Source organism: Capricornis sumatraensis, chromosome 4 (assembly GCF_032405125.1).
Source record: "Capricornis sumatraensis isolate serow.1 chromosome 4, serow.2, whole genome shotgun sequence".
NCBI lineage: Eukaryota > Metazoa > Chordata > Mammalia > Artiodactyla > Bovidae > Capricornis > Capricornis sumatraensis.
This window is the reverse complement of record NC_091072.1, coordinates 54,881,838-54,907,027: the sequence shown is the minus strand read 5'-3', so window position 1 is coordinate 54,907,027 and position 25,190 is coordinate 54,881,838. Positions and strand designations below refer to the sequence as shown.

At 35.5% G+C, this 25,190-nt stretch overlaps 1 protein-coding gene across 1 annotated transcript in view; it reads right to left on the bottom strand.

The window, feature by feature from the left end:
- Positions 1-25,190, bottom strand: part of PTPRQ (protein tyrosine phosphatase receptor type Q) — a 238,186-nt gene that overhangs the window by 211,562 nt on the left and 1,434 nt on the right. Inside the window, exons 4-9 of the mRNA XM_068971658.1 lie at positions 22,759-22,828; positions 16,958-17,157; positions 15,615-15,864; positions 13,529-13,657; positions 10,947-11,093; positions 4,072-4,244 (exon numbers count right to left, since the gene is read on the bottom strand). Coding sequence (XP_068827759.1) covers positions 4,072-4,244; positions 10,947-11,093; positions 13,529-13,657; positions 15,615-15,864; positions 16,958-17,157; positions 22,759-22,828 — 969 coding nt within the window. The remainder of the gene's footprint in view (positions 1-4,071; positions 4,245-10,946; positions 11,094-13,528; positions 13,658-15,614; positions 15,865-16,957; positions 17,158-22,758; positions 22,829-25,190) is intronic.

The window sequence follows — 25,190 nt, the reverse complement described above, 5'->3', positions numbered from 1 at the left end:
TTAACATTGAGTGGCTATTCAATGCTAAGTATAACCAAAGTCAGAGGTAATTCCAAGATTCTAAGCCTTCATGAAGACAAGATAATGGTGCCATTATCCAAAAAGAGAGACATCAGACATATAAAAATGCCACAAAAGCCTCCCAAATGCTTCGGCAATGACTCTCAGATCAGAGATCTGTGGTGTGACCAATCCAAGGGGATAGGGAATTCTAAGCCTGTTATTTCGTATCTGGGTTGCAACTCAGTCTCTCTCCTGACCTTGTTATTGATCATTAAAACTATCAATTACCCTTACAGACTCTTCTTCTGTCACGGAGGAAAACTAACAGGTCCCTATCACTGTCCCAGGACTTCTATCGTCCGTCTCCTCCTTCCAATCAAGAACCAAGTTCTATTATCTCAAAAAAGATGCTGGTTTTGTTGTTTTATGGGGGTAGATGACTTTAAATGTGATGAGTCCTGGCAGAACTTCCCCACAAATGATTGTAATTAGGGAAGCAGAGTGTCAGAAAAATCATCATGGAAAATGAGGTGAAAGAGTCATACAAACAGGAAGCAGTGACTGAAACTGTAACGTGGATGAAGACAGAACACTCTGGAATACCCTCATCAGGAAGGAGCTAGAAAATAATAAAAGAGCTAGCTCTCTTAATTTAGTCATTTTTCATACTACAAGGCCAATTTTTTTTGCAAAGTTGCAGTATATGATGGTAGAGCAAGTACTAGGGAGAAAACGGTTGTGTCAAAAGTTGGAGAGGTGGAGGTAAAGGAATGGATTTTGGAGGACACAGGGAAGATGAGGACAGTTAAAAACATATATCTGCCTTATTTGACATGTAAGAGGTCACTGGTCACTTCTATCAAGACTTCAAGGATTTCGAAAATTCTTAGGATACGGTGTGGAGGATATATTCTGAGAAGTTAAAGAGTGAATAGAAAATTCCTTATCCTACACCAAGGTCAAGGAAAAGGATACATACTAAGCCAGAGGTTTTATCTCCTTTATTCCTCATCATACCCATCAATAGAAGGCAGGCATATAAGCTCAACTTCACAAATGAGGGCAGCAAGTCTCCAAAAGTTGACTCAAGGTCATAGAGCGAGGAAAAGGCAGAGTCAGGGTAGGACATTGGCTTATTGGGACTTAGAGCTTCTGCCACATGTGTCTCCCCACGTCAACCTCCTGAAAGGCAAACCCAAACACCAATCACACAGGAAAGCAGAAATATCAACAATGGGCCTGATCGAATGAAGAAATATATAAGCACAGAAATAAAGTATAATGTCTCCTTTTATTGATACTGAAGGAAACTAATATTGTGTCCCAATGAGGGTGAAAGGTCCAATGCCATGATTAATAATTACAACAGGTCACAATTATTCAGGTCACCAGCCTTACCATACACCAGGTGGAGTTCTAAGCTCTTCCCACATTAATCCATTAAATCCTCACTAACAACTCGGCATTATATAGACTCTTAGAGTCCCTATCTTAAAGAGGAAGCAAGTTCAGAGAGGTCAGGTATACTCTTCCAAGGTTAAACCATCAGTAAGGGCAAAACCAAGGTTTAAACCCAGCATTCTGTCTCCTAGGTCCATGCACTTAACCTCTCTGCTGTAAAACACACTGCTGCTGCTGTTGCTGCCGCTGCTAAGTCACTTCAGTCATGTCCAACTCTGTGCGACTCCATAGACGGTAGCCCACCAGGCTCCCCCGTCCCTGGGATTCTCCAGGCAAGAACACTGGAGTGGCTTGCCATTTCCTTTTCCAATGCATGAAAGTGAAAAGTGAAAAAGAAGTCGCTCAGTCGTATCTGTCCCTTAACGACCCCATGGACCGTAGCCTACCAGGCTCCTCCATCCATGAGAGTTTCCAGGCAAGAGTACTGGAGTGGGGTGCCATTGCCTTCTCCAGTGAAACATACTAAGTGACCAAATTACGAATGTAAACCCAGATTTGCATAGACCAAAGCTCATGTGATCTCTATTATGTCACAGGGGTTGTGGATCATACCACAAGAAGTCTTTCCTGAATCTCTTAGTTTCAAGAGAAAAAGAGGCGTGGCTTATCATTCAATATATGTCATTAGCAGAAGTGGGAGACCTGCCACACAATCCTAAAAAAGTAAAGTATCTAACTTAAGGCTGTCCAGCAGGAGCAGAGGGATAAGCTTTTGCCCTGTGCCTGAGCTGTCGACTGAAGTATCAGAGAAAGCATAAGTCAGCATCTTTTACACAAGAGGAATGGAGTCAACATTGGATTAAACTCTAACCCTGGGCCAGAGGGCAAACAACTTGTACTAATGAGTCCTGGTTGGCCAGAATGCACTAAGCACATAGTAAAGTAGTGAAAAAGTTGGCTTAAAGCTCAGCATTCAGAAAATGAAGATCATGACATCCAGTCCCATCACTTCATGGGAAATAGATGGGGAAACAGTGGAAACAGTGTCAGACTTTATTTTGGGGGCTCCAAAATCACTGCAGATGGTGATTGCAGCCATGAAATTAAAAGACACTTACTCCTTGGGAGGAAAGTTGTGACCAACCTAGATGGCATATTCAAAAGCAGAGACATTATTTTGCCAACAAAGGTCCATCTAATCAAGGCTATGGTTTTTCCAGTGGTCATGTATGGATGTGAGAGTTGGACTGTGAAGAAAGCTGAGTGCCAAAGAATTGATGCTTTTGAACTGTGGTGTTGGAGAAGACTCTTGAGAGTCCCTTAGACTGCAAGGAGATCCAATGAGTCCATCCTAAAGGAGATCAGCCCTGGGATATCTTTGGAAGGACTGATGCTGAAGCTGAAACTCCAGTACTTTGGCTACCTCATGCGAAGAGCTGACTTCTTGGAAAAGACTCTGATGCTGGGAGGAATTGGGGGCAGGAGAAAAAGGGTATGACAGAGGATGAGATGGCTGGATGGCATCACTGACTCGATGGACATGGGTTTGGGTGGACACCGGGAGTTGGTGATGGACAGGGAGGCCTGGCGTTCTGCGATTCATGGGGTCGCAAAGAGTCAGACACGACTGAGCGGCTGAACTGAAAGTAACTTTCAGGTGGGTATCAGAAATGGAGGAATTCTGGGACTAGGAATAGAATGGACAATATATGTGGAGAAAAACAAGAGCACAGCTAGAGAAAGTAATGATTCTGGACCAAACAAGTAGAACCTAATTGCTGAATAACCAGCAGGCAGGGCCTCCAAGTTGCAGTGTGTGCTACACTCACTGGTCTTAAAATATATCACTTAGATGTATTTTTTGTGAGCCCCAGGAACCACCAATATCTGGATACAATCAGTTTAAAGTCTTAGAAGGATTTCCCAGGTGAATAGCTTTCTAGATGAGGTAAATGAAGACAGTGAAGGAAAAATTAGTGCTGCCTATATTGGGTTAGCAAAAATGTTCATTTGGATTTTTCTATAGCATCTTGCAGAAAATCCCAAATAAACATTTTGGCCAACACAACACTTTCAAATAGAAACAAAGTGGGGAAAGAAGGCTTCCAGTGTGACTAGAAGCAAACACTGTCCTCTTATTTTATATTTATGAAATGATTTCATCTCTTATTTATTTGATTTCTTTAGTCAAATGTATATTGCTTGTTTTTAAATGAGGTAGCTTTGAGAAATCTGGCTTCCTAAGACTAAGGGGGACAAAGCCATTTGTCAACAACAGTTACTAAAGTTATTGTGTCTTTCTTTGGCAACTATTCCAAATTGCAAGCACAAACTTAGGAGGAGTATTTAAATCTTAACAGGAGTTTCCAAACAATTCATTAACTTTATTACCATAATAACATTCACTTACGGAAGTACCTTTAGTCCCGCTTAATTGCCCAATTAACATTTTTCATATACTGAAAAAGAATAATAGCACTTAGCTAATAATAAATGTCTTGAATTGAAATATGATGAGCTAGATTAACAGCATAGCTAAATTTACTTCACTTTGTACTTTGAAGCTTGTCAAATATTTTATGTTTGCATGTTGGCAAATCTCCCAAGTTATCTGGGCCAAAACCAGGTAGAAAGGGCTCAACGCAATAAGAAATTCAAGGGCAGTACCTCATCTTTTCCGATGAGCAGAGTATCTTCTAAGATCACTCTTGTCTCAGAAACTAATACTCTCACTCGATATTGGTTAATGATTCCATTGGGTTGTCGTGGTTTCTTCCAAGCAATTCTTATTTCTGTGGCTTCTACTTCTGCAACCTGCAAATCAGATACTGCACCTGGAACTAAAAAAGAGAAGAGGAGGAGGGAACTTTAAAAATACATTCTCAAATTTCTAAAAATTCCTGAAGTCAGCTCATGACTGAAGACATATAAGCAATTCTGTTAGAAAACAGACTAAAGCAATTTACTAATTTATTAACAATTGGATTTGTATCAGATCCTTTAAAAACACAAATAACTAATGTTAAATTTCTATATATTGCTCTCCACATGTACACAAGAAACAGAGTAACATAATTTTCCCAAATCAAAATGCCATAACATTTGTTCAGAACAAATTAATTTATAAAAATAACTTTCCAGGGAAAGTTGTTTATGACTGATGAATTCCCAGTTGAAATCTTGAAGGCTTTACAAAAATTAAAACCTACCAAAAGATAATATCTGGAATACTCTGAATGCAATTACATGTAGCTGGTAAACTCTATTAGACACTTTTTAATTTGTTTGAAAAATTAATTGATTTTGTCTGCTGATTTTATAAATATGTGAATCTCAAATTTCAGATGCCCTTACTCCTTGCAGAAGTAAAGAAAAAGAATGAAAAACAATTGGTTTTATTTTTATTTTTTTGTGTGTTTTTTTTTTGTTTTTTTGTTTAACAATTGGTTTTAGATAAGGCACCAACTACTTAAATTTGTTAGAAAGTCACCAAGTGGTGATCATTTTGTAATGAATAAAAGCATCAAATTACTAAATAAATACATAAAATAAATGTGTGTATGTCATCAAGAGCAACTACTAGGAAACCTCCCAGTACAACAGGACCAATCAACCAAGAAAAATTCTACTTTGGGCACTTGTCCACTTTTAGTTTATATTTCATTGTGTGATTATAAATAGCCAATTCCTCCCTCCACATTTCGTCTCCCCATCTATAAAATAGGTGTCATTAAATCTTTCCTATCACTATACAAGATTACAATAAGGCATAAATGGTTCAAAAGACTTTATAATATGTTGGCTGAAGAAAGAGAAAATGTGACATAAAAATACTATTCTTTATGATTAGGATGTGGTCATACATTAAATTTATTTCCCTAAGGTAAAATATTTCACAGATTTAGCAAACTCCAGTTGGAAGAAAGACATATTAAGGGTAAAATACAAATGAAGAATGATTCTATTCTTAAGATAACAGAAAGGAATTAATGTCATAGCTCCCATAAATATTATTTATAATTAATGAACCTAATTAAGCTTAAGTTAAACATGAAGTTAGCATAATCATGTAGTACTTCATCTTAGAGATTAAGAATTGGGTTTTTTGGTCTCTATAAAGTAATCAGTACAAAAAAACTCCTTAGATATTTTAATAGTGTAAATATTTCTAAATGTTTGTTGACTAGTGAATGACTAAATAGCTGAACTCTGGATTAGAAGCCTATTATTTGATTATTGCAGTCCAGTCTCCAGAGTCCAGTATGGGTAAAACCTGTGCTCAAAATTAAGAGATAAATGTTACATGGGTACACTCATTACTTGTCAATTCTTTCAATCTCCTTTGCTAAAATCATTTCGGTGTATCTCTGTACAGAAGGATAATTCTTTACCTTGATTTCCCCACATGTATTCTAATCTGAAGGAAAAACAATTTAATCTTTGAAAGATGGAGGAAGAGTTCTAAACTGCTGCTGCTGCTAAGTCGCTTCAGTCGTGTCCGGCTCTGTGCGATCCTATAGACAGCAGCCCACCAGGCTCCCCCGTCCCTGGGATTCTCCAGGCAAGAACACTGGAGTGGGTTGCCATTTCTTTCTCCAATGCATGACAGTGAAAAGTGAAAGTGAAGTCACTCAGTTGTGTCCGACTCTTAGTGACCTCATGGACTGCAGCCTACCAGGCCCCACAATAAATGATTTATTCATTTGTCATTCAACAGACTGAGGATTCATCATATGGTCACTGTTCTAGGCACTTAAGGATAGAGGGAGGAAGAAAACAGATACAAAGCCTTTGTATAGGTCACCTCTTATATAAGTTTTATTTTATTACCATACCTTGTTGCTAAACTTATGTTTCTTTCATATTTATCATATTTACATCATTCAAGAGTAGAGAACCTTTCCAATTAACCATAGAGTATGAAAACAACACAGCTATTTAAATGGCAAAGCTCCATTCCACCTTCCTTTGACATTTTTGGGGTTGCTAGGACTTCCCTCGTGGCTCAGATGGTAAAGCGTCTGTCTACAGTGCAAGAGACCTGGGTTCAATCCCTGGGTTGGGAAGATCCCCTGGAGAAGGAAATGGCAATTCACTCCAGTATATTGCCTGGAAAATCCCATGGACAGAGGAGCCTGGAAGGCTACAGTCCATGGGGTCTCAAAGAGTCGGACATGACTGAGCGACTTCACTATGTAGATGAAGTCTTAGTCAGTACTGCATAATATAAATCAAAGAAGAGATCTGGCATTTTCCCACCTAATTTGAACTCATGTAGAATCTCAATTGAAGAAGCCAGTTTAATAACTATATTGATCAGAGTCATCAGATAACTAAACCCCACCTACTATAAAATAACTGAAATGGTCAGTACCATTTGATGCAACAAAAATTATCCACTACAGTATATTTAAATTGTACTCTCTCTTATTCTGTTAGCCAAACCTAAAAATAATAGATATTGTTTATCTTCTAATTTATAGTTTTCAATATAACTTAATAAGTATTAGGCATAACACTAATGCCTAATAATCACAATCCAAAGTTAAATGGTTCTCTATTACCCTAAAAATGCACCCCAAACTTTTGTAAGAACAACTGTAAGGCTATCTCTCTTTTATGAAAGAAGAAAAAGCTTAGGGGATAAAGGAAATGAAGGAGACAGCATTGTATCTTGTCTTTGGAAAGACACTCGATATGTTACACCACAAATTCTTATGGGGAAACCAGAGAAGTGTGGATTAGATCAAACTCCTTTAATATTGATACCAAATTAACTAAAGAAAATCAAACACACAAGGCAATTATTCATGGTTCAGCATTAATTCTGAAGGTGTTGTCTATGAGGATGACCTATGAATCATTCTCAGGTCAATACATCTATAAATTTTACTAATAAACAGGAAACAGTATACATATAATTGTTTAAAAATATATATATATATATATTCCAAATGATTAAGAGTATACCTGTGGGTTATTTACGTAGATGTATGGCAAAAACCATCTCAATTTTGTAAAGTAATTATCCTCCAATTAAAAAAAACAACTCCTAGGAAACAATGGAGACAAATGGCATTGGGGTAAAGAAAATACATTAAAATAATTTTTGCCCTTATCTAGCAAATTAAACTTCCATTGGAAGTAAATTTTGTAAAAATCTACTGAATCTGAAAATTTGAAAAATAAAAATCATGGAGAATCCTGAAAAATACAAAGTTGACAGTTTCTCAGTGATCTCCCTACAAAGATGTTACTACTAGTTGCAGAAAATAGCAAATCGAAATTACTGAGGACAAGTTTTCACTTCAATAGTCTATTTATGGGGGAGCAAAGATGGATTTCAATACTTTTTTTGCTTTTAAGACATGATGTAAACTTCCTTAAAAGACATTTGACACTAGTCATAGAGAAGATTTAGGGGATTTTGAAGCAGCAAAATTTACTTAAGATTTTTTTAACCCACATAAAAATAACAAGCAAAAATCTGTTGTCAATGCTATATTCAGCAGATTGTTTCATTTTGGAATGGCTGCTATGATATTTTATAACATTGGAGATTATCATCATTTTTTCCAAAACCTTCCTTCTTCATGCCTAAGTAGAAATCTGCTAAGTAAAATATTAAGGGATATGCAGAAACATTATGAAAAACATAGGATAACTGCTTTCACAACATCATGTTGATTTTCTTTGATAGACAATGGACCATATCATTCTCAGTATTAATGAAATCAGCCCTGTTATAATGTGATAACACATATTTTCTATAAGAAATAAATTCAATGTTTTTCTATGAATATCTGGAGATTTGTTAGAACCTAGGTTGCTTTAAAATATATTAATTTAAAAGCTGGCCCTGATTGATTTCCTAATTAGACTACAGACTATTATTTAAATATGAAGAGGAAAATTGAGTAACTAGAATACAAAGAACCTGTTAATGAATAAAAAGAATACTAGAAAATTAAAGTATCAATTATAACTCAAAGTGTGTATGTTCTAATGAGTTATTTGATTGTTCTCATACAGCTTAAAGATTCCTTTATGGCAAATTTTTAATCAGTGGGACCAGGATTAATTAGTGTGTCAGAGTCTACATTCACTGCGTTTGCCCCAGTATTTCACTGAGACCCCTTTGGCTGAACTAATCCTTGAGAACTGCACAGAGGAAGCAGGCATGCAGAGGAAAGAACCATGCCACGCTTGCCCTTACAGCAACGAAGGCCACCTTAGTTCCCAGTGGGTTCTGAGAGCCACTTGGATGTGGTGAGCAGGCCATGAGCAGTTCAGGAGGCAGTAAGACAAAACTGAGGCAAATCATTGGGTATACAGGGCACATAGAGTCATCTATTCAAAATAACTTGGCATCAAAAACAACCCATGTGAAGTATGTTGAACAATGTCCTTAAATATTATATTTATTATGTTGTAAATTAAAAAATAAAGACATAAAGAAAGGGAAATAAATGTTTAAGTGACATCCTAAACAAAATGGAATTGTATGTGGCAGTGTATTTATCTGGGCTTGCCTGGTGGCTCAGGTGGCAAAGAATCTGCCTGCAATGCAGGAGACTCAGGTTCAATCCCTGGGTCAGGAAGATCCCCTGGAAAAAGGAAGGCAATCCACTCCAGTATTCCTGCCTGGGAAATCCCATGGACACAGGATCCTGGTGGGCTACAGTCCTTGGGGTTGCATAGAATTGGACATGACTTGACATCTAACACACACACATATTATATAGTTCCCTGTTTTGGTCAAATGCTGTAGGCCAAGAATGATGACAATAAAACAATCATTTTAAATTGTGGATTCAGGTTAGGAGCACCAAAATCAGTTTGATTTGAAAGAAGATTGAATTTATTTATTCGTACAACATGAGAATAGAAATTGGTCAGTTGAGTTGGTTGAGAAAAGACCAGATTCAAGGGCTCTAAGTCTGATAAAGGCCACGTTGCTGGCATCTTGTGTTTTGCAAGCATACATAAATCTGTCTAGATTTCTTGAAAATTCCTAAGAGCAAGTTTAGGTAGAAATGGAGAAATTTCAGGTCTAAGGGGGAAGCCATACATGCTAAGACTCTTCTGCTATAAATGCAAAAGAGAAATTTTGGCATGAAAAAAATAAAAATACTTATTATTTTTTGTTTATTTTATATATGGTGCTTCTTTTTAATCTGTGTATTGAAACCATGTACACATTACTATTTTCATTTGAAATCGATGTAACATAAATTTTCTGCTTCTGCTTCTGCTAAGTCGCTTCAGTCGTGTCTGACTCTGTGCGACCCCATAGACGGCAGCCCACTAGGCTCCCCTGTCCCTGGGATTCTCCAGGCAAGAACACTGGAGTGGGTTGCCATTTCCTTCTCCAATGCATGAAAGTGAAAAGTGAAAGTGAAGACGCTCAGTCCTATCCGACTCTTAGCGACACCGTGGACTGAAGCCTACCAGGTTCCTCCGTCCATGGGATTTTCCAGGCAAGAGTACTGGAGTGGGTTGCCATTGCCTTCTCCGAACATAAATTTTACATTCTTTCAATAGCAAGATATTCTCAAGGGTCATTCTTTGAAATGGGGGAGAAGTACAAAATTCCCTAATACTTGCTGCCCTCTCATGGCCAAACACTTGAATGATTTATCTGATGAAGGTATGCCCAACCGTGTTTGTGTGTGTATATGCATGTGTTCGTGTGCACACGTGTGTGTTTAACTCACGACTTACTGAATGTTAGCTATCACATAAACAAAATCTGTTTTATCAAGTGTTAGTGTGATTGTTAAAAAAAAAATTGTTGAATTCTCCTAAACAAGTACAATATATAAAGGCATTGAGCAAATTTGGTGTGGGCCCAGAAAACAGGTTGTGAAATGGCATGGTAACATTTTTTTAAACATTACAGTGTTTAGACTGTGGTATTTAACATATACAAATAACAAGTTTCTTCAGGAGAAATTTTGAAAATAATTTGTCTATTCTGGTAAATTTATATTATGTACCTTCCAGGAATCCTCAATTGCTTAGAATATTCTTTTGATTATAAAAAGCATCACCGACTCAACAGACATGAATTTGAGCAAACTCTGGGAGACAGTGAAGGACAGAGAAGCTGCCGTCCATGGGGTCGCAGAGAGCTGGACACGACTCAGTGACTGAGGGCAACAGCACCATCGGCACTGTGGGATGTATGGATTTCTCTGAACATTATTTTGTGGACAAACAGAATATACAATACATCATGGGGTTTAAGCCATGTTAAATGTATTTAGTCTTGAGATTTTGCCAGTAGTACTCATTGTGAAGATGCAGGCTGACACAGCAGGCAACGTTTGCTGTGAGGCTCACTTGATCTTTGATCCGTCTTATCATGAGGCCTGCTATGGGTATAGTGTTCTGAGGAACACATGTTCAGAATGTGCTAGGTAGTTATCTGATAAGGAAATAACATGAATTAGATAAATATCTACCAAATAGTTTCTAAAATGCAATGTTTAACGGATTCAATAAAGTTCTCATTCACACACTAGAGGAGATGTTCTTACCTTCTGGAGGAGTGAATACTGAAATATTTGACTTAGGTCCAATCCCTGCACTGGTTTCAGCCGCAACATAAACGTCATATACCGTAAATGGTGTTAGATTAGTGAATGCAAACTTAAGGTCCTTAGTGCTGTTATCTAAAATCCGACCTACAACAAGCAAAACAGAACTATGGATTATGTATTCTTCAAGCATGTAACCATTCTTACATTAAGTATAGAGGAACTGAAGTGTTAACCTATGCACTGACATTCACTATTACAATTTTAAAAGTGAATATATGTTAAACATTTCGCTTAGAATTGCACCGGTGTCAATTTTACCAAGATGGAAAAAAAAAACAGAAATATTTCGTGTTTAAAATTACTTTTATATAAATTACTTATATATAATATAAAGCCCTATTGAACTGTCATTTTTTTGGCATATTTTAAAGGTATATGTTAGGTTTTACCGATATAAAAACAGTGACAGTGTTTCATACTCAAATTTAAAAAGATATATTTAGAAATGTTCTATAGTTTAGTTTCTGAGCAAAATTTCTTAACTGGGCCATCATCAAAATTCCTTAAATCCTCAACTTTATTTCTGAATAGCTTTTCCCCCTTCTTGCTGTAACTGAAGCCTAGCTCTCCCCTGAGACCACTGATTCTGTTCTCTGTAGATCTTCCTCAAGGGTGGTGACAGATTGATTCCTTTTTCCCCAGAGCCCTCAAGTGACTAGGTGGTCAGGTATGATATGTGTCCTCCTTGTTCCTCCTTGCCCTGTCTGAGACTATGGCTAATGACTTCTACGTTGCTAAAGTCAATAATTTGTAGATAAACTTTCTTGAGTTTTTAGCCTCACAGATGAAAGAGTACCTTGTCAAATTTTTCAAAAATAACACCAAATAGAAGAGGTGTATCTGGGTATCCATGTGTGTCTGTGTATTGAGCAGGGAGGGGAGAAAAGGACTATCATATTTTTAGGTCTGAAACATTTCAGAACTTTAGGAGCCTAAATACTGTATATTGTCATGCTGCTTATTTAAGTTATATGCACAGTACATCATGCAAAATGCTGGGCTGGATGCAGCACAAGCTGGAATCAAGATTGCCAGGAGAAATATCAATAACCTCAGATATGCAGATGACACCACCCTTATGGCAGAAAGTGAAAAGGAACTAAAGAGCCTCTTAATTAATGTGAAAGAGGAGAGTTAAAAAGCTCACTTAAAACTCAACATTCAAAAAACGAAGATCATGGCATCCAGTCCCATCACTTTATGGTAAATAGATGGGGAAACAGTGACAGACTTTATTTTCTTGGGGTCCAAAATCATTGTAGATGGTGACTGCAGCCATGAAATTAAAAGACACTTGCTCCTTGGAAGAAAAGCTATGACAAATCTAGACAGCATATTGAAAAGCAAAACTTTGCCAACAAAGGTCCATCTAGTCAAAGCTATGGTTTTTCCAGTAGTGACGTATGGATGTGAGAGTTGGACCATAAAGAAGGCTGAGCGCCAAATAATTGATGTCTTTGTGTTAGAAAGATTCTTGAGAGTCCCTTGGACTTCAAAGAGATCAAACCAGTCAATCCTAAAGGAAATCAACCTGAATATTCATTGGAAGGACTGATGCTGAAGCTCAAGCTCCAATAGTTTGGCCAACTGATGCAAAGAATCAACTCATTGGAAAAGACCCTGATGCTAGATAAGATTGAGGCGGGAGGAGAAGGAGACAACAGAGGATGAGATGGTTGGATGGCATCACTGACTCAATGGACATGAGTTTGAGTAAACTCATGAGTTGTTGGTGATGGACAGGGAGGCCTGGCGTGCTAGAGTCCATGAGATCACAAAGAGTCAGACACGACTGAACAACTGAACTGAACTGAAGGTACTCAGGGATGAGAAATAAAGGTTACTCATGTGATTCATGACAGAGTCCTAGAAATTTCAAATGATTAATTTGGACCTTTGTCTGTTTTTCAATTCTTTCAAATAAATGGCAATATGTGTGTTTATGTTATTCATTACTATTTGAAATAAATTTCTTTCATAGAACCATAAAATCTTGGATTAAGAATTATAGAGCTTACTTAACTTCCACTAGTATAGTTTCTGAAGCCCTCAAAATATCTGACAAGTAGATGTCCAGCTCTTGCTTCTTCATAAAGATGTGACCTCACTACACTATAAAATTGCTCATATTATTTTTAGAGACCTCCAATTATTTGAAATGGTTTCTCTGTTCTAAGCAGAAATCTGATTTAATATAACTGAAGCCCATTTTTCTTCATAAATACATTTGCAATCAGAGCAAGTCAAGGTCCTCCTGATCAAATATTTGAAAAAATGTATCTCCTCTAATGTTTCTCTTCTTGAAGGATTCTCTCTCATTCTTTCAGCCCTTTGTCATGAAATATGGAACATGGACAAGGCTTTACCATCCTTATTTACGACTTTAAAAGTCTTAAGAGTTTCAACATTGCTAAGGGTCCTTTAAAAACAGTTCAATACTTTTAAAAAGTTTGAAAATAGTAAAATATTTTATACAATTCTTACTCCAAAAGATAAACACAAAATTGATTAAGACTTACCTGATGGCCCATATAATTCAACTCTGTAGCTAAATTTTCCTGTTACTACAGTTGGTGGGTCCCATGATATTGCAAAGGACTTCCCTGTAATGTTGCCTGTTAAACAGTTTTGTGGTGGTCCTTCAGGCACTAAAATTATAGAGAAAAAAATGAATTAAAAGCACCTTATTATATACAGAAAATACAAAATCAGAGAGAAAAAAAATATCATACATCAAAGCATTTTTTCAACTTAAAGAAAAAATAGGCTATAATTGAAGAATGCAAATAAATGGTGGATCATTAAACTCCTTATTTGTAACCATTACTATTTTTATTTAATGTTGTACATGACTGCACAGGGTGTTTCACTGCTATGCAATTCTTCGTACAGTTATGTTGTCCTGAAGCATATATATATTAATATGTATTGCAACAACAAGCCCTGAGCATCTGGCTGTACATCTCTGCTGTACACAGGGGAAGGGCCAAAGTAGTAACTCAGCCTTTGGAATGTATTGGCAGTGATTTTACTTCTATCAATATCTGTATTTGGTTCTGAAAGGAAATTTATAACCTACCTTCCAATGTAATATTGGTGACATAAAAATAATAATGATGTTTAAAAGTCTGTTTTTAATTTGTTGTTGTTCAATCACTCAGTCATATTGGACTCTTTGTGACCCCATGGACTGCAGCATGCCAGGCTACCCTGTCCTTCACTATCTTCTGGAGTTTGCTCCAATTCATGTCCATTGAGGTCTATTTTTCATACATGTATCTAATATTTTAAAACATCTTTAATTGAAACAAAACATTCCAAATATTTTTTAAAACAAACTTCTTGTCAACCAAATTTCACTTTGTGTGACTCTCATGAAATTATTTCTTTTTTTGGTAATAAGAAGTAAGGAGTATGGAAGAGGAAATGGTCTTATTCAGAGATTTTTATTTAAATCAAGGTAAAAAACCTTCACACTTACATGTAATGAAATGATAAGACCTAACACCTAAGTCATCAGAAAAAAATACTATGCTTTAGTGAAATTACCCTACCAGGAATAATGCCCAGTAACCTAAAAATTATCAATCATAACTGAATGTCTGCTACTATATATTTTGTCTTACAGTGTGTAATACAGTGACATAACAGTATCTCAGCTGGTAAGAATCCGCCTGCAATGCAGGAGACCCCAGTTCCACTCCTGGGTCAGGAAAATTCCCTTGAGAAAGGATAGGCTACCCACTCCAGTATTCTTCAGCTTCTCTGGTGCCTCAGACGGTAAAGAATCCACCCACAGTGTGGGAGACCTGGGTTGGATCCCTGGGTTGGGAAGATTCCCTGGAGGAGGGCATGGCAACCCACTCCAGTATGCTTGCCTGGAGAATCCCCATGGGCAGAGGAGCCTGGCAGGCTACAGTTCATGGGGTTGCAAAGAGTCGGACACAACTGGGCCACTAAGCACAGCACAGCCTACATAATATAATTAAATATACAAATACTATACCTAGAAGTATGTACTTAGAATTTAGCAGTAGTAATATCTAGTAATGCTCATTTAGTACTAACACCATATCCACAATGACGATGTCTCCATTCATCACATAAAGAAACTGCAGTACAAAGATGCAGGTTGGTAGGCATTTTCCAACTACTGTTTTTATCTGATATTGAATGTTAATCACATGATATTTCTGCTACTGCAGATGTTATCTCCACATCTGGTAACAGCAATATCAGTGAGAGAAGTCATCATCAGATGATAATGTAAAATGCAGATGAACAGAGGCAATTATTAAAAATTCCTGAGGTCACAGAATCATAAGAGCTGATCTTAGGAGCATGGTTATTAGCTCAAGAATCTTTTCTTTCAAATCCCCTTTCTTCTTTTAGATGCTTATGTCAGTATCTTAAAAGAGTATTGAAACTGAAGATGCTCCAAATGGCATGCCTATTATCCGTTATTAGGGAGAAAAAAGTTATTGAAAGAGACGGAAGATCTTTAACAAAAAGATCTACATGAATAAAACAAAAAGAAAGAAAGATTATTCTATGAATAATTTAACTTTTTTTCCTACCAAAAAAAAAAAAAACAAAACCGCATACCTGATTCCGGTGTTCTGACAATCGTGCTATCAATATAACCTGCTTCAGTTGTAACAGCAGAAACTTCAAAAAGATACGTCGTATAAGGTCTCAAATGTGTCACTACAAAACTGATAGGCTCTTTCCACACAGAGCTAATCTTACTCTGTGACAACGTGCTAGATGAATACGTCGTACGTGGTGGAGGCGTGACTCTCCCCAGGGTTGGCGAAGGGCTGGTTGTACTCCATAAAAAAGATTCATTATTCTCCTAGTAAATAAAAGAAGCATAAATGGGAAAATAATGTATCACTTGGTAAAGATAAGTGTGATTACAAATATTATTTTGTGTGTGTACTACTCGCTATAGCTACAGATAAATCTGCTAGATTTTAATTATACCCATTTATTATCTACAGTTATATGGTTAATACCATTGTCCGCAGTTTCAGAATAGAATATGTTTATTTATACCTTAATCTTTCTTATGAATAGGATTTCATGTGACTTTGAATAAAGGTATAACTACAGCAAAATGATTATTAAAAATTTTTTAAATCCACAGTAAAAATTTAAGAGCCAAAAAGATAAATTTTTTTTCCCCTTTAGTGAAATTTCAAACATACATCACTGTCTTACTATTATGATCATTTTTCCCCATACATATTCAAAAGATAACACCAAAAGAACGTGTGGGTATGTGTTTATGTATATTAGAAATATATCTAAATTAAAAATATTTGTGACTTCCATTAACTTAAAGCATTTTTTAAAAAAGTAATTTTGCTTGTCTTTTCATCAATAGTATCACTGTGATCACCAAAATTAATTTTAAAAAAGCATAATTACAGTACTTCCAAGGATTTCACATCAGTGCTTAGAGTAGTAACAAATTCTTCACTAAAGATAATATACAACAAAAACAATCTAATTCCACAAATTTAAACTTTACTATTTTGTTCCCTTCCTATCCTGTCACATGGAAGTATTCTCTTTTTCCCAATGATATCCTATGCTTTCCTACTTTAAGGCTTATAAAGTATCCTCCGCCCTCATACAATCACCTACTTATTCCAAGGCCCATCACAAATGCTATACCTATCAAGTCTTTCCAGAGCTCCCTAAGGGATGTTTTATATCTCACTGTTGAATTCTGAAACTCTTCTCTTATTTTACCTTGACTATAGTCAAGTGTATATAATACGATACTATAAGTAATCAAATAGCTAATAATCACTTTGGTAAAATACATAGTCAAGCTTCCCTGGTGGCTCAGAGAAATACATAGTATCCAGATGCCGGGAGTTCCAAAATGTAATTTACCTAAAATTTTTGAGACATAGAAAATGTTCCATGAGACTTACATTACATTCTGGCAGCTTCCCAGTCAAAATGTCCTCTACTCTGATTGAAACATCCTTCACAACTATCCCACTTCTGGCATGTTTAACACTAATCTTGAAGCTGGTAATTTTGCCATTTGGTTGCCAAGGTAAATACCAAATCAGGTTTACTGCTGAATAGTTAAAGGCCTCGACGGTGAGATTCACCACTTTTCCTGGAGCTGGGGACGTGTAAGGGATTGAAGGAGAAGAAAAATATTGTTATAAAACTTAGAATGACATTTATATAATTCGGGGATGTTATAATTCCCATGTTATATAAAATTAAATATGTAATTGGATAAAATCTATTTGGGTAATACTTCTTAAAATATATATTTGGGTATACTTTTTGAATTGATTTTGCCTAAAATAACAAACCAGAAATTGGGCCCACAGACTTGTGTTTAAGAGGCAAATAAGCTTTTTTCAGGATTAATAGGTCAATAAATCCATCAATAAACTATTTCAAATAAGTCTGAAAAATATTCAATCAATAGTTGTTTGTGGTTATACAAATTTGAATAATGATTATCTTACCATCTGATATACTTTGGAATTATGTAAATTCCTTAGATAATGAAGAAGTAGCAAATTCTTAGATAATGAAGAAGTGGCAAATTCAAACAATTGTCCAACCATTTGTACAAAAATCACATTTCTGGACTGTAAGTAAATAACCAGTGTCTAATATAAAGTGATACCACCAATTGGTTGTGATTATTATATTTTAACCTTTATACACCCTCAAAATCAACTTTCATCAGAACTCATGATACCTTGTTATTAAATATTAGTAATCTGCATAATAATAAGCTATGGGCTATTTTAATTGGGATGACTGTTAATTCAAGGTTAGCTGTGGGAAACTGACAAAGTAAATAATCAATGTCCTTTAGAATATAAAACAACCATGACAAGTCACTACCGAAAGAAAAAAAAAATACAAGATGTTTGAGATAAAACATGCCTAGTATTAAGAAATCAAATAACTAGAGTTTAGGTGTACACTGTAGAGAGGAATATGAAGATGTGATCTGAAAATGAAAGCCATATAAATTATATAAGAAAGTTAGGCCCTGGGAAGGAGAGGTGTATGTGACTGATATGAATTAAAGAGTAGTAAATAAGAAACTTGACAATAGCTGCATTTTAACAACAACAAAATAATAACAATTTGGGATGATGACTAATCATTAATAATGGATGACATAATGGATAGAAATTTTTTTCTTCAAGGGAATTTATCAATGGAATTAAAGCTTAAGAAGGACAATGACAAGATAAGTCTCTAATCCTAAAGATTTAGCACTAAAATTTCTTCTTGGCAGATAAAATATAATAAAACAAAAAGTCTGTCAAATATCTGATGCTATAGAATTATAAGAACCAAAGCCTTTGCCATTAATATTAATCGTTGTTTTAAATTTCTTTGTCTAAAGTATGTAAATTTTGTAAAAATGCCTGAAGTTTATATTAATAATAGACTGCATAGAAGCTGGCACATTTCCAAATCGGCCTTAGCAATCATGAGAAACTGCTCAAGTGTAGAGAAATTTGAATTTATAAGGTAACCAAACTTCATAAATTCCAAAGTATGATTTCAAAATATCTTTTAAAGCAAACTCAATATAATAGATAAAAATTAATTAAATCTGTTAAAAAACATTTCGTGAAAAAGAGGTTTTCATATTAACTTTACATTATTTTTGCCCCAGTAAAATCTATGTTTTCTTTTTTTGACTTGATGGTGTCTGAAGACTAATTCTGGCTCTTTTTTGTAGCTGACAGGTCTTCCTGTACTTTAAATATTCTAGTTTCTACCTCTGGACTTTTAGGTACCAAAATCCCATCATCTCTTGATTTTTATAGAGGGAATTTATCCATCTTGCTCCAAGTAAAGATATGATACTAAAGTATCAAAAAATTCTATTTATAAAGTCACATCATATTTCAGATAAGGTCATAGCTAAACAAGTAAATATACAAGTATGTGAAACTAACTAAAACTTTTCAAAAGGTACACTCTACAAAACATACATTTTCTTGAACCAGAAAAAAATCTTTCTAAATAAAATACAGAGACTTCTATAAAGAATTTTCCTATATTACTAAGGATCCATCAAGTTAAAAATGAAGCTACAAGGGATATTTCTAATATTTTAAAGCTAAAATAAATTCCACATTTGTCTGAAATAATGCTGCATGGGAAGTTGAAAAGTTGAGATTTTGTACTTATGGATGTAATATCAGCTTAGAATGGTATTTTGGGCTAACTCTATTGGAATACTTCAGGAGTATTTTTATTCATGGAGAGAGAAATTATTTCTGGCTTAATCATTATAAATGCAATTTATTTATTCCACAGAAATTTTCATTAAATTTGAGCTCTGCATAACATAAATAATTAAAAGGAGGCTTTGGGGGGAAAAATTGGATGAAACTGATCTAACTAAACTTAGATTTACATTTTAACCTCAACATTTTTTTAAATGATAAGATAAGAGTGATTATGTGATTATGTAATTTCTCCAAGAAAACACAGCAAGTCATAAACAGAATGAAACTCCTGTTCCAGGTTTATTGCCAACCTAGAGTTTTAGTTTGTCCCAATCATAATTTGCTGAGAGAGAAAATGACTCTAGAAATTATGTCAGTTAGCAGAATATAAAATATATAAAGTTCAAAATGCTGTCAAGTTGAAATCATAATCTGAACTCATAATGTACCAGGCTTTACCAAGATGAGTGTTTTTAAAAAAGACCAAACTATTTGTTAAGTCATCCAAAAATTATTCCAATTATTTTCCCTAAAAGTGTAAGTCATAAACTGTCTTTCATATCCTAATGAATATTTAATCTTAAAAATAATAACTTTCTCAATTTTCAGTTGTGCTAATAATCTGAATATAAGTAGGTTCAATATCAGTAAAAGATTTCAAGAATCATTACTTTCTAATTTTAAATAAACTCTAGAATTTTCCCTTCATTCTTCGTACGGCATAGAGCGTGTATTCACCCGCTTCTCTCAATGGGGTCTCAAATAAGAACTGGACATAAAGCTTGTCACATGCTTCTTTTAACACTGACAACTGCATAATCCTCCCAAGATAAACAGGGTCCATTTCAGTTTATCCCTTTGGCAATGAACTGCTGGAAGATTTTTATGTTTAAATATACAAAATATTTATAGTTATATAAAATTATAGAAACTTTTTATAGCACTTCTCTAGTCTATTTCTTGGGCTTCCCTGGCGGCTCAGATGGTTTAAAGAATCTGCCTGCAATGCAGGAGACCTGGGTTCGATCCCTGGGTCGGAAAGATCCTCTGGAGAAGGGAGTGGCAACCCACTCCAATATTCTTGCCTGGAGAATTTCATGGACAGAGGAGCCTGGTGGGCTACAGTCCATGGAGTTTCAGAGTTGTACATGACTGAGCAAGTAACACTTCAGTCTATTACTTAGCAACCCATTTGTTTATCTTATCCCACTAGAAGATAAACTTCACTAAAAATATTTGCTATTGATTGGAGATGCCATTATTTACTAACTGTTTTTCTATTTATTGGTTCTGTTTGCTGTTATGAATAAACAGCCAAATTACTAACTAAATTACCTCCATTCCATAACAGCTTATTTTTATCACAAATGTTATATTCTACTAGGCTAATATATGCAATAAAAAGCAAGTAAATGTGTCATACGTCAAGCTATTCAAATGGAGAAAAATTAATTTGTTGGCAATAAAGCTGGATCTCAGGAAACAGGGGTTATTTCAGAAGGTGTAGTCAGGAAAGGTAAAGTGAGATGTGCATCAGCTGGGGAGAGAGTTCTGTGGATATTTGCTTAGCCACGTCTGACTCTTTGCAAAGTGGGTTGCCATCTTCCTCCTCCAGGGAATCTTCCTGACCCAGGGATTAAACCTGTGTCTCCTGCCCTGCAGGCAGGTTCTTTATCTGCTGAGCCACTGAGGAAGCGCCTGTGGATAACTTAGTGAAGGAGTGCTCCAGGCAGGAGGGACAGCAAGAGAAAAGACCCTAAGGTGGAAGCTCATTGTGACTGGAGTGGATGGAGGGAAATGGAGAATAGAGAGAGATGATTCAGCCAGGGTTAAGGGCACCCAGAGCACTGTAGGTCATGAGAAGGACTTAGGTTCTTGCTCTGAATGAGACAGGAGCCATGTTGGGAAGAGAGAAATAACGGTAGTCTAGCTTCTGCTTCAAAAGATGATGTGACTCTTGTGGGGAGAGTAGACTATAGGCAGGTAAGCTAGAAATAGGAAAACCAAAGAAGAGGCTTTCAAATGATCAGGCAAGAAATGATGATAGATTATATAGGGTGATTAACAAGAGGGGTGAGGTTCAGGATATATTTTGATATAATTCTGGAAGGACTTCTTGATAGATTATACAGTACTATTGATTGATTATACAGTACTACTGATGACACCACCCTTATGGCAGAAAGTGAAGAGGAACTAAAAAGCCTCTTGATGAAAGTAAAAGTGGAGAGTGAAAAAGTTGTATTAAAGCTCAACATTCAGAAACAAAGATCATGGCATCCGGTCCCATCACTTCATGAGAAATAGATGGGGAAACAGTGGAAACAGTGTCAGACTTTATTTTGGGGGGCTCCAAAATCACTGCAGATGGTGACTGCAGCCATGAAATTAAAAGACGCTTACTCCTTGGAAGGAAAGTTATGACCAACCTAGATAGCATATTCAAAAGCAGAGACATTACTTTGCCGACTAAGGTCCGTCTAGTCAAGGCTATGGTTTTTCCTGTGGTCATGTATGGATGTGAGAGTTGGGCTGTGAAGAAGGCTGAGCACTGAAGAATTGATGCTTTTGAACTGTGGTGTTGGAGAAGACTCTTAAGAGTCCCTTGGACTGCAAGGAGATCCAACCAGTCCATTCTGAAGGAGATCAACCCTGGGATTTCTTTGGAAGGAATGATGCTAAAGCTGAAGCTCTGTACTTTGGCCACCTCATGCGAAGAGCTAACTCATTGGAAAAGACTTTGATGCTGGGAGGGATTGGGGTCAGGAGGAGAAGGGGACGACAGAGGATGAGATGGTTGGATGGCATCACTGACTCGATGGATGTGAGTCTGAGTGAACTCCGGGAGTTGGTGATGGACAGGGAGGCTTGGCGTGCTGCAATTCATGGGGTCGTGAAGAGTTGGACATGACTGAGCAACTGAACTGAACTGAACTGAACTGATTGATTACAATCAAGGATAACGTCAAATATTTCTTCTCAGTCACTGGGAAAATGGAAGTAGCTTAAGTTGGTTTGGTAATGACTGCAAGGTATGGAATAATATGATAACCATTACAATCCATGTTTCCAAAACTCTAATGTGATAAAAATACTTATGATTTGATTTTAAAACGCAGGGTGCAAATTTGCACAAATGGCACAAGCCTATTTTCACTAATATATAGTCACAAAGACATATTCATAGGAGAAAAAAGATCAGCCAAAAATGTATGTTTTTATATAACAGGGCCATGGATAACTTTCATTTCTTTTTTTTTTTTGTATTATGGGGTATTTTTAAGTTTTCTAAGATAACACTTAGTGTTTTTACTATCAGAAAGAATAATATATATTTTAATTAATAAATTCACTATCCAAGAAGACTCTACAAGTAATTTAATGACCATGCTGTTGAAAATTTTATGCATTTTAGTGCCAGATTTTGTTTATATCCCTATTTATTTTAAACGATGAAAACTCTTAACTAAGTTAATTCAGAATAAATGATTTAGGAAAATTACCACTTTCTGCAGTTTGGAAGAGAAACGGGTCACTAAACACTCCAATGCCAGCACTGTTTTCTGCAGCAACCTAGAACAGACCACAAAAATTACACAAGCTTTATACTCTAATTAAACAGAGTCTGAAATAATAAAACTTTGATTTGTCCATTAGATAAACAATAAAGATACTTTCCCCTCTAATTCTTCACAATACTCTCGAAGCAGAAGCAAATATAGAGCTAATCAGTATTTCCATTTCCCTTAAGTGAATATTTGCAACATAGCCTTAATCAACAGATTTCTCAGATTCCTGACAGAGAAATTAATAATCAAGTTTAATGTCTATTAGTAGCATTAACAATTTCAGTTACTATTTATAAAGCACCTTCTGTATACTCAGAAAATGACTAGGGATTTTACATATCTCATTTTATCCACATAATCAAAATACAAGGAATTATTGTCAATATTTTACATATGAGAAAACTGGTTGAGAGAGGTCAAGTAACTTGCCCCATATCACAGGACTAAGTGGCAGTATCAGAATTCAGTTGAAGTTGTGTTTATTTCTAAAGCTCAATTTCTTTCTACTATATTCACTCTAAGACACCATGATTATTTCTGTAATGAACATGAGACCATAAACACAGTGTCTGACTTTAGAGTTTACAATCTAATTAGGCAAATTTTTAAAATAAATAGGTAATCATTTAGACGAAATATTCTAGAATTTAAAAGATAGAAACTATTTTGGCTTGAAACATCTAGTCAAATACACTAGAACAGACAGAGAAATTGTCATAAATGAGAATTCTTAAGCTTTTACAAATGCTATAACTGGAATCAGACAGCCTTGGTTTAAACTGCAGCTCTACCAATTCTCAGATAAAAAGGTTATCTTATTTTCCTTTACTTTAAAATGGAAACAATATATCTATGTCATAAGATTATTCTGAATACTAAATGAAATAACACATGTAAAATACTAAACAGGATTTTCCCCATATCATGTAGATTTGATATTGACATCTGAAGGTATCAAATGCACCATGTCAAATGCCCTTTGAAATTCTGCAGTGGCTAACATATATTCGAACAGAATAAAAGTTACAACAGTGGTTAATAAAGTGTGGGGTGAAAAAGAGAATAGGGGCTTCCCTATAGCCCTGAAATAAGAGAATTCAAAGGAATAAAAATTCAAATTCTGTAAAAATAGATCTAAGCAGAATGAGGTTGGCTAAATTTCCTTTCTATCAGTAGCAGCTTCTCATATCACATTAAAAGATAATCTTTATTATTTTGAATAGTATATCTTAATGTATAAATTAATTTGAATTAATATGTGAGCTTATGATAGAAAATATCTGTGCCAAATAATTTTCAGGTGTCAGTTAGAAAAAGGTTGCCTACTCTTTAACTCATGTTTCTGCAGAGAAATAGCCATCAAATCTTTGATTTTTACCACTGCATAAGTAAAAGCCTGTATTTTTCTTTAATATTTGGGGGGTGCCTACTCTTGGTATGCCTACTTTCCTGTTATTATTGATTTTGATTCTGCAAATGGACATACTTGCAATTAGATTTTAAAAACAGGAAAGTGTCTCTTTCTTATCATTTCTTCCATTTAGATGGTCATCTCAGCTATGTATGACCACATATTTACACAGCTTTTCTCTTGAGTCGAGACTAAAGAGCATATTGACATTATACTGAAAACAGGGAGGAATGAGAAAATGCCTGTATTCTTTCCTATCCCCTGGAAATACCGCGCGTGTGTATATTGCTCTGTCGTATCCAACTCTTGGTGATCCCATGGACTGCAGTCCGCCTTGTGTCTCCTACATAGGCAGGCGGATTTTTTTACCACTAGCATCACCACATCTCTTAACTGTAAACATTTTCACATGGCCTAACTAACAAAAGACTGCTTTTTGCGTGCTATTCTTTAATATTTTAATAAAGTGTTCTTAGATTTCGTATATTTAGTGCTGTAAAGGCATAAATTTTTTGTAAACATAAAAGAGGTCATATGCATCCAGGAAATATTTGTTGAATGGAACCAATTTGAATTCGTTGTTCTTTGAGAAACTGGTTCTTTAGAAACCTTCAAACCATTATCCCAAATTATAATAACATGGGAATATAAGCAGATTAAGAGAAAAATAACAAAGCTAACTAAAAATTTGATTTAAAAGTAGAGTATATGTGCTTGTAAAACCTATTAAACTTTATTTTTTTAAAGTCACCAAACTAATGCTTTCTAAAATAGATACATTATATAAACACACACACACACACACAAAGCTTATAACATTTGTTCAAATCTTAAAAGCCCAGATGGGCAATGAGGACATGATTTAGATGATCATTCTTCAAGTCTCTTGCTGCAAAAGCTTGACCTGTTGGGATAAAACTCCTTCACTTTTAAAATGAATGAAATATTTTAATAT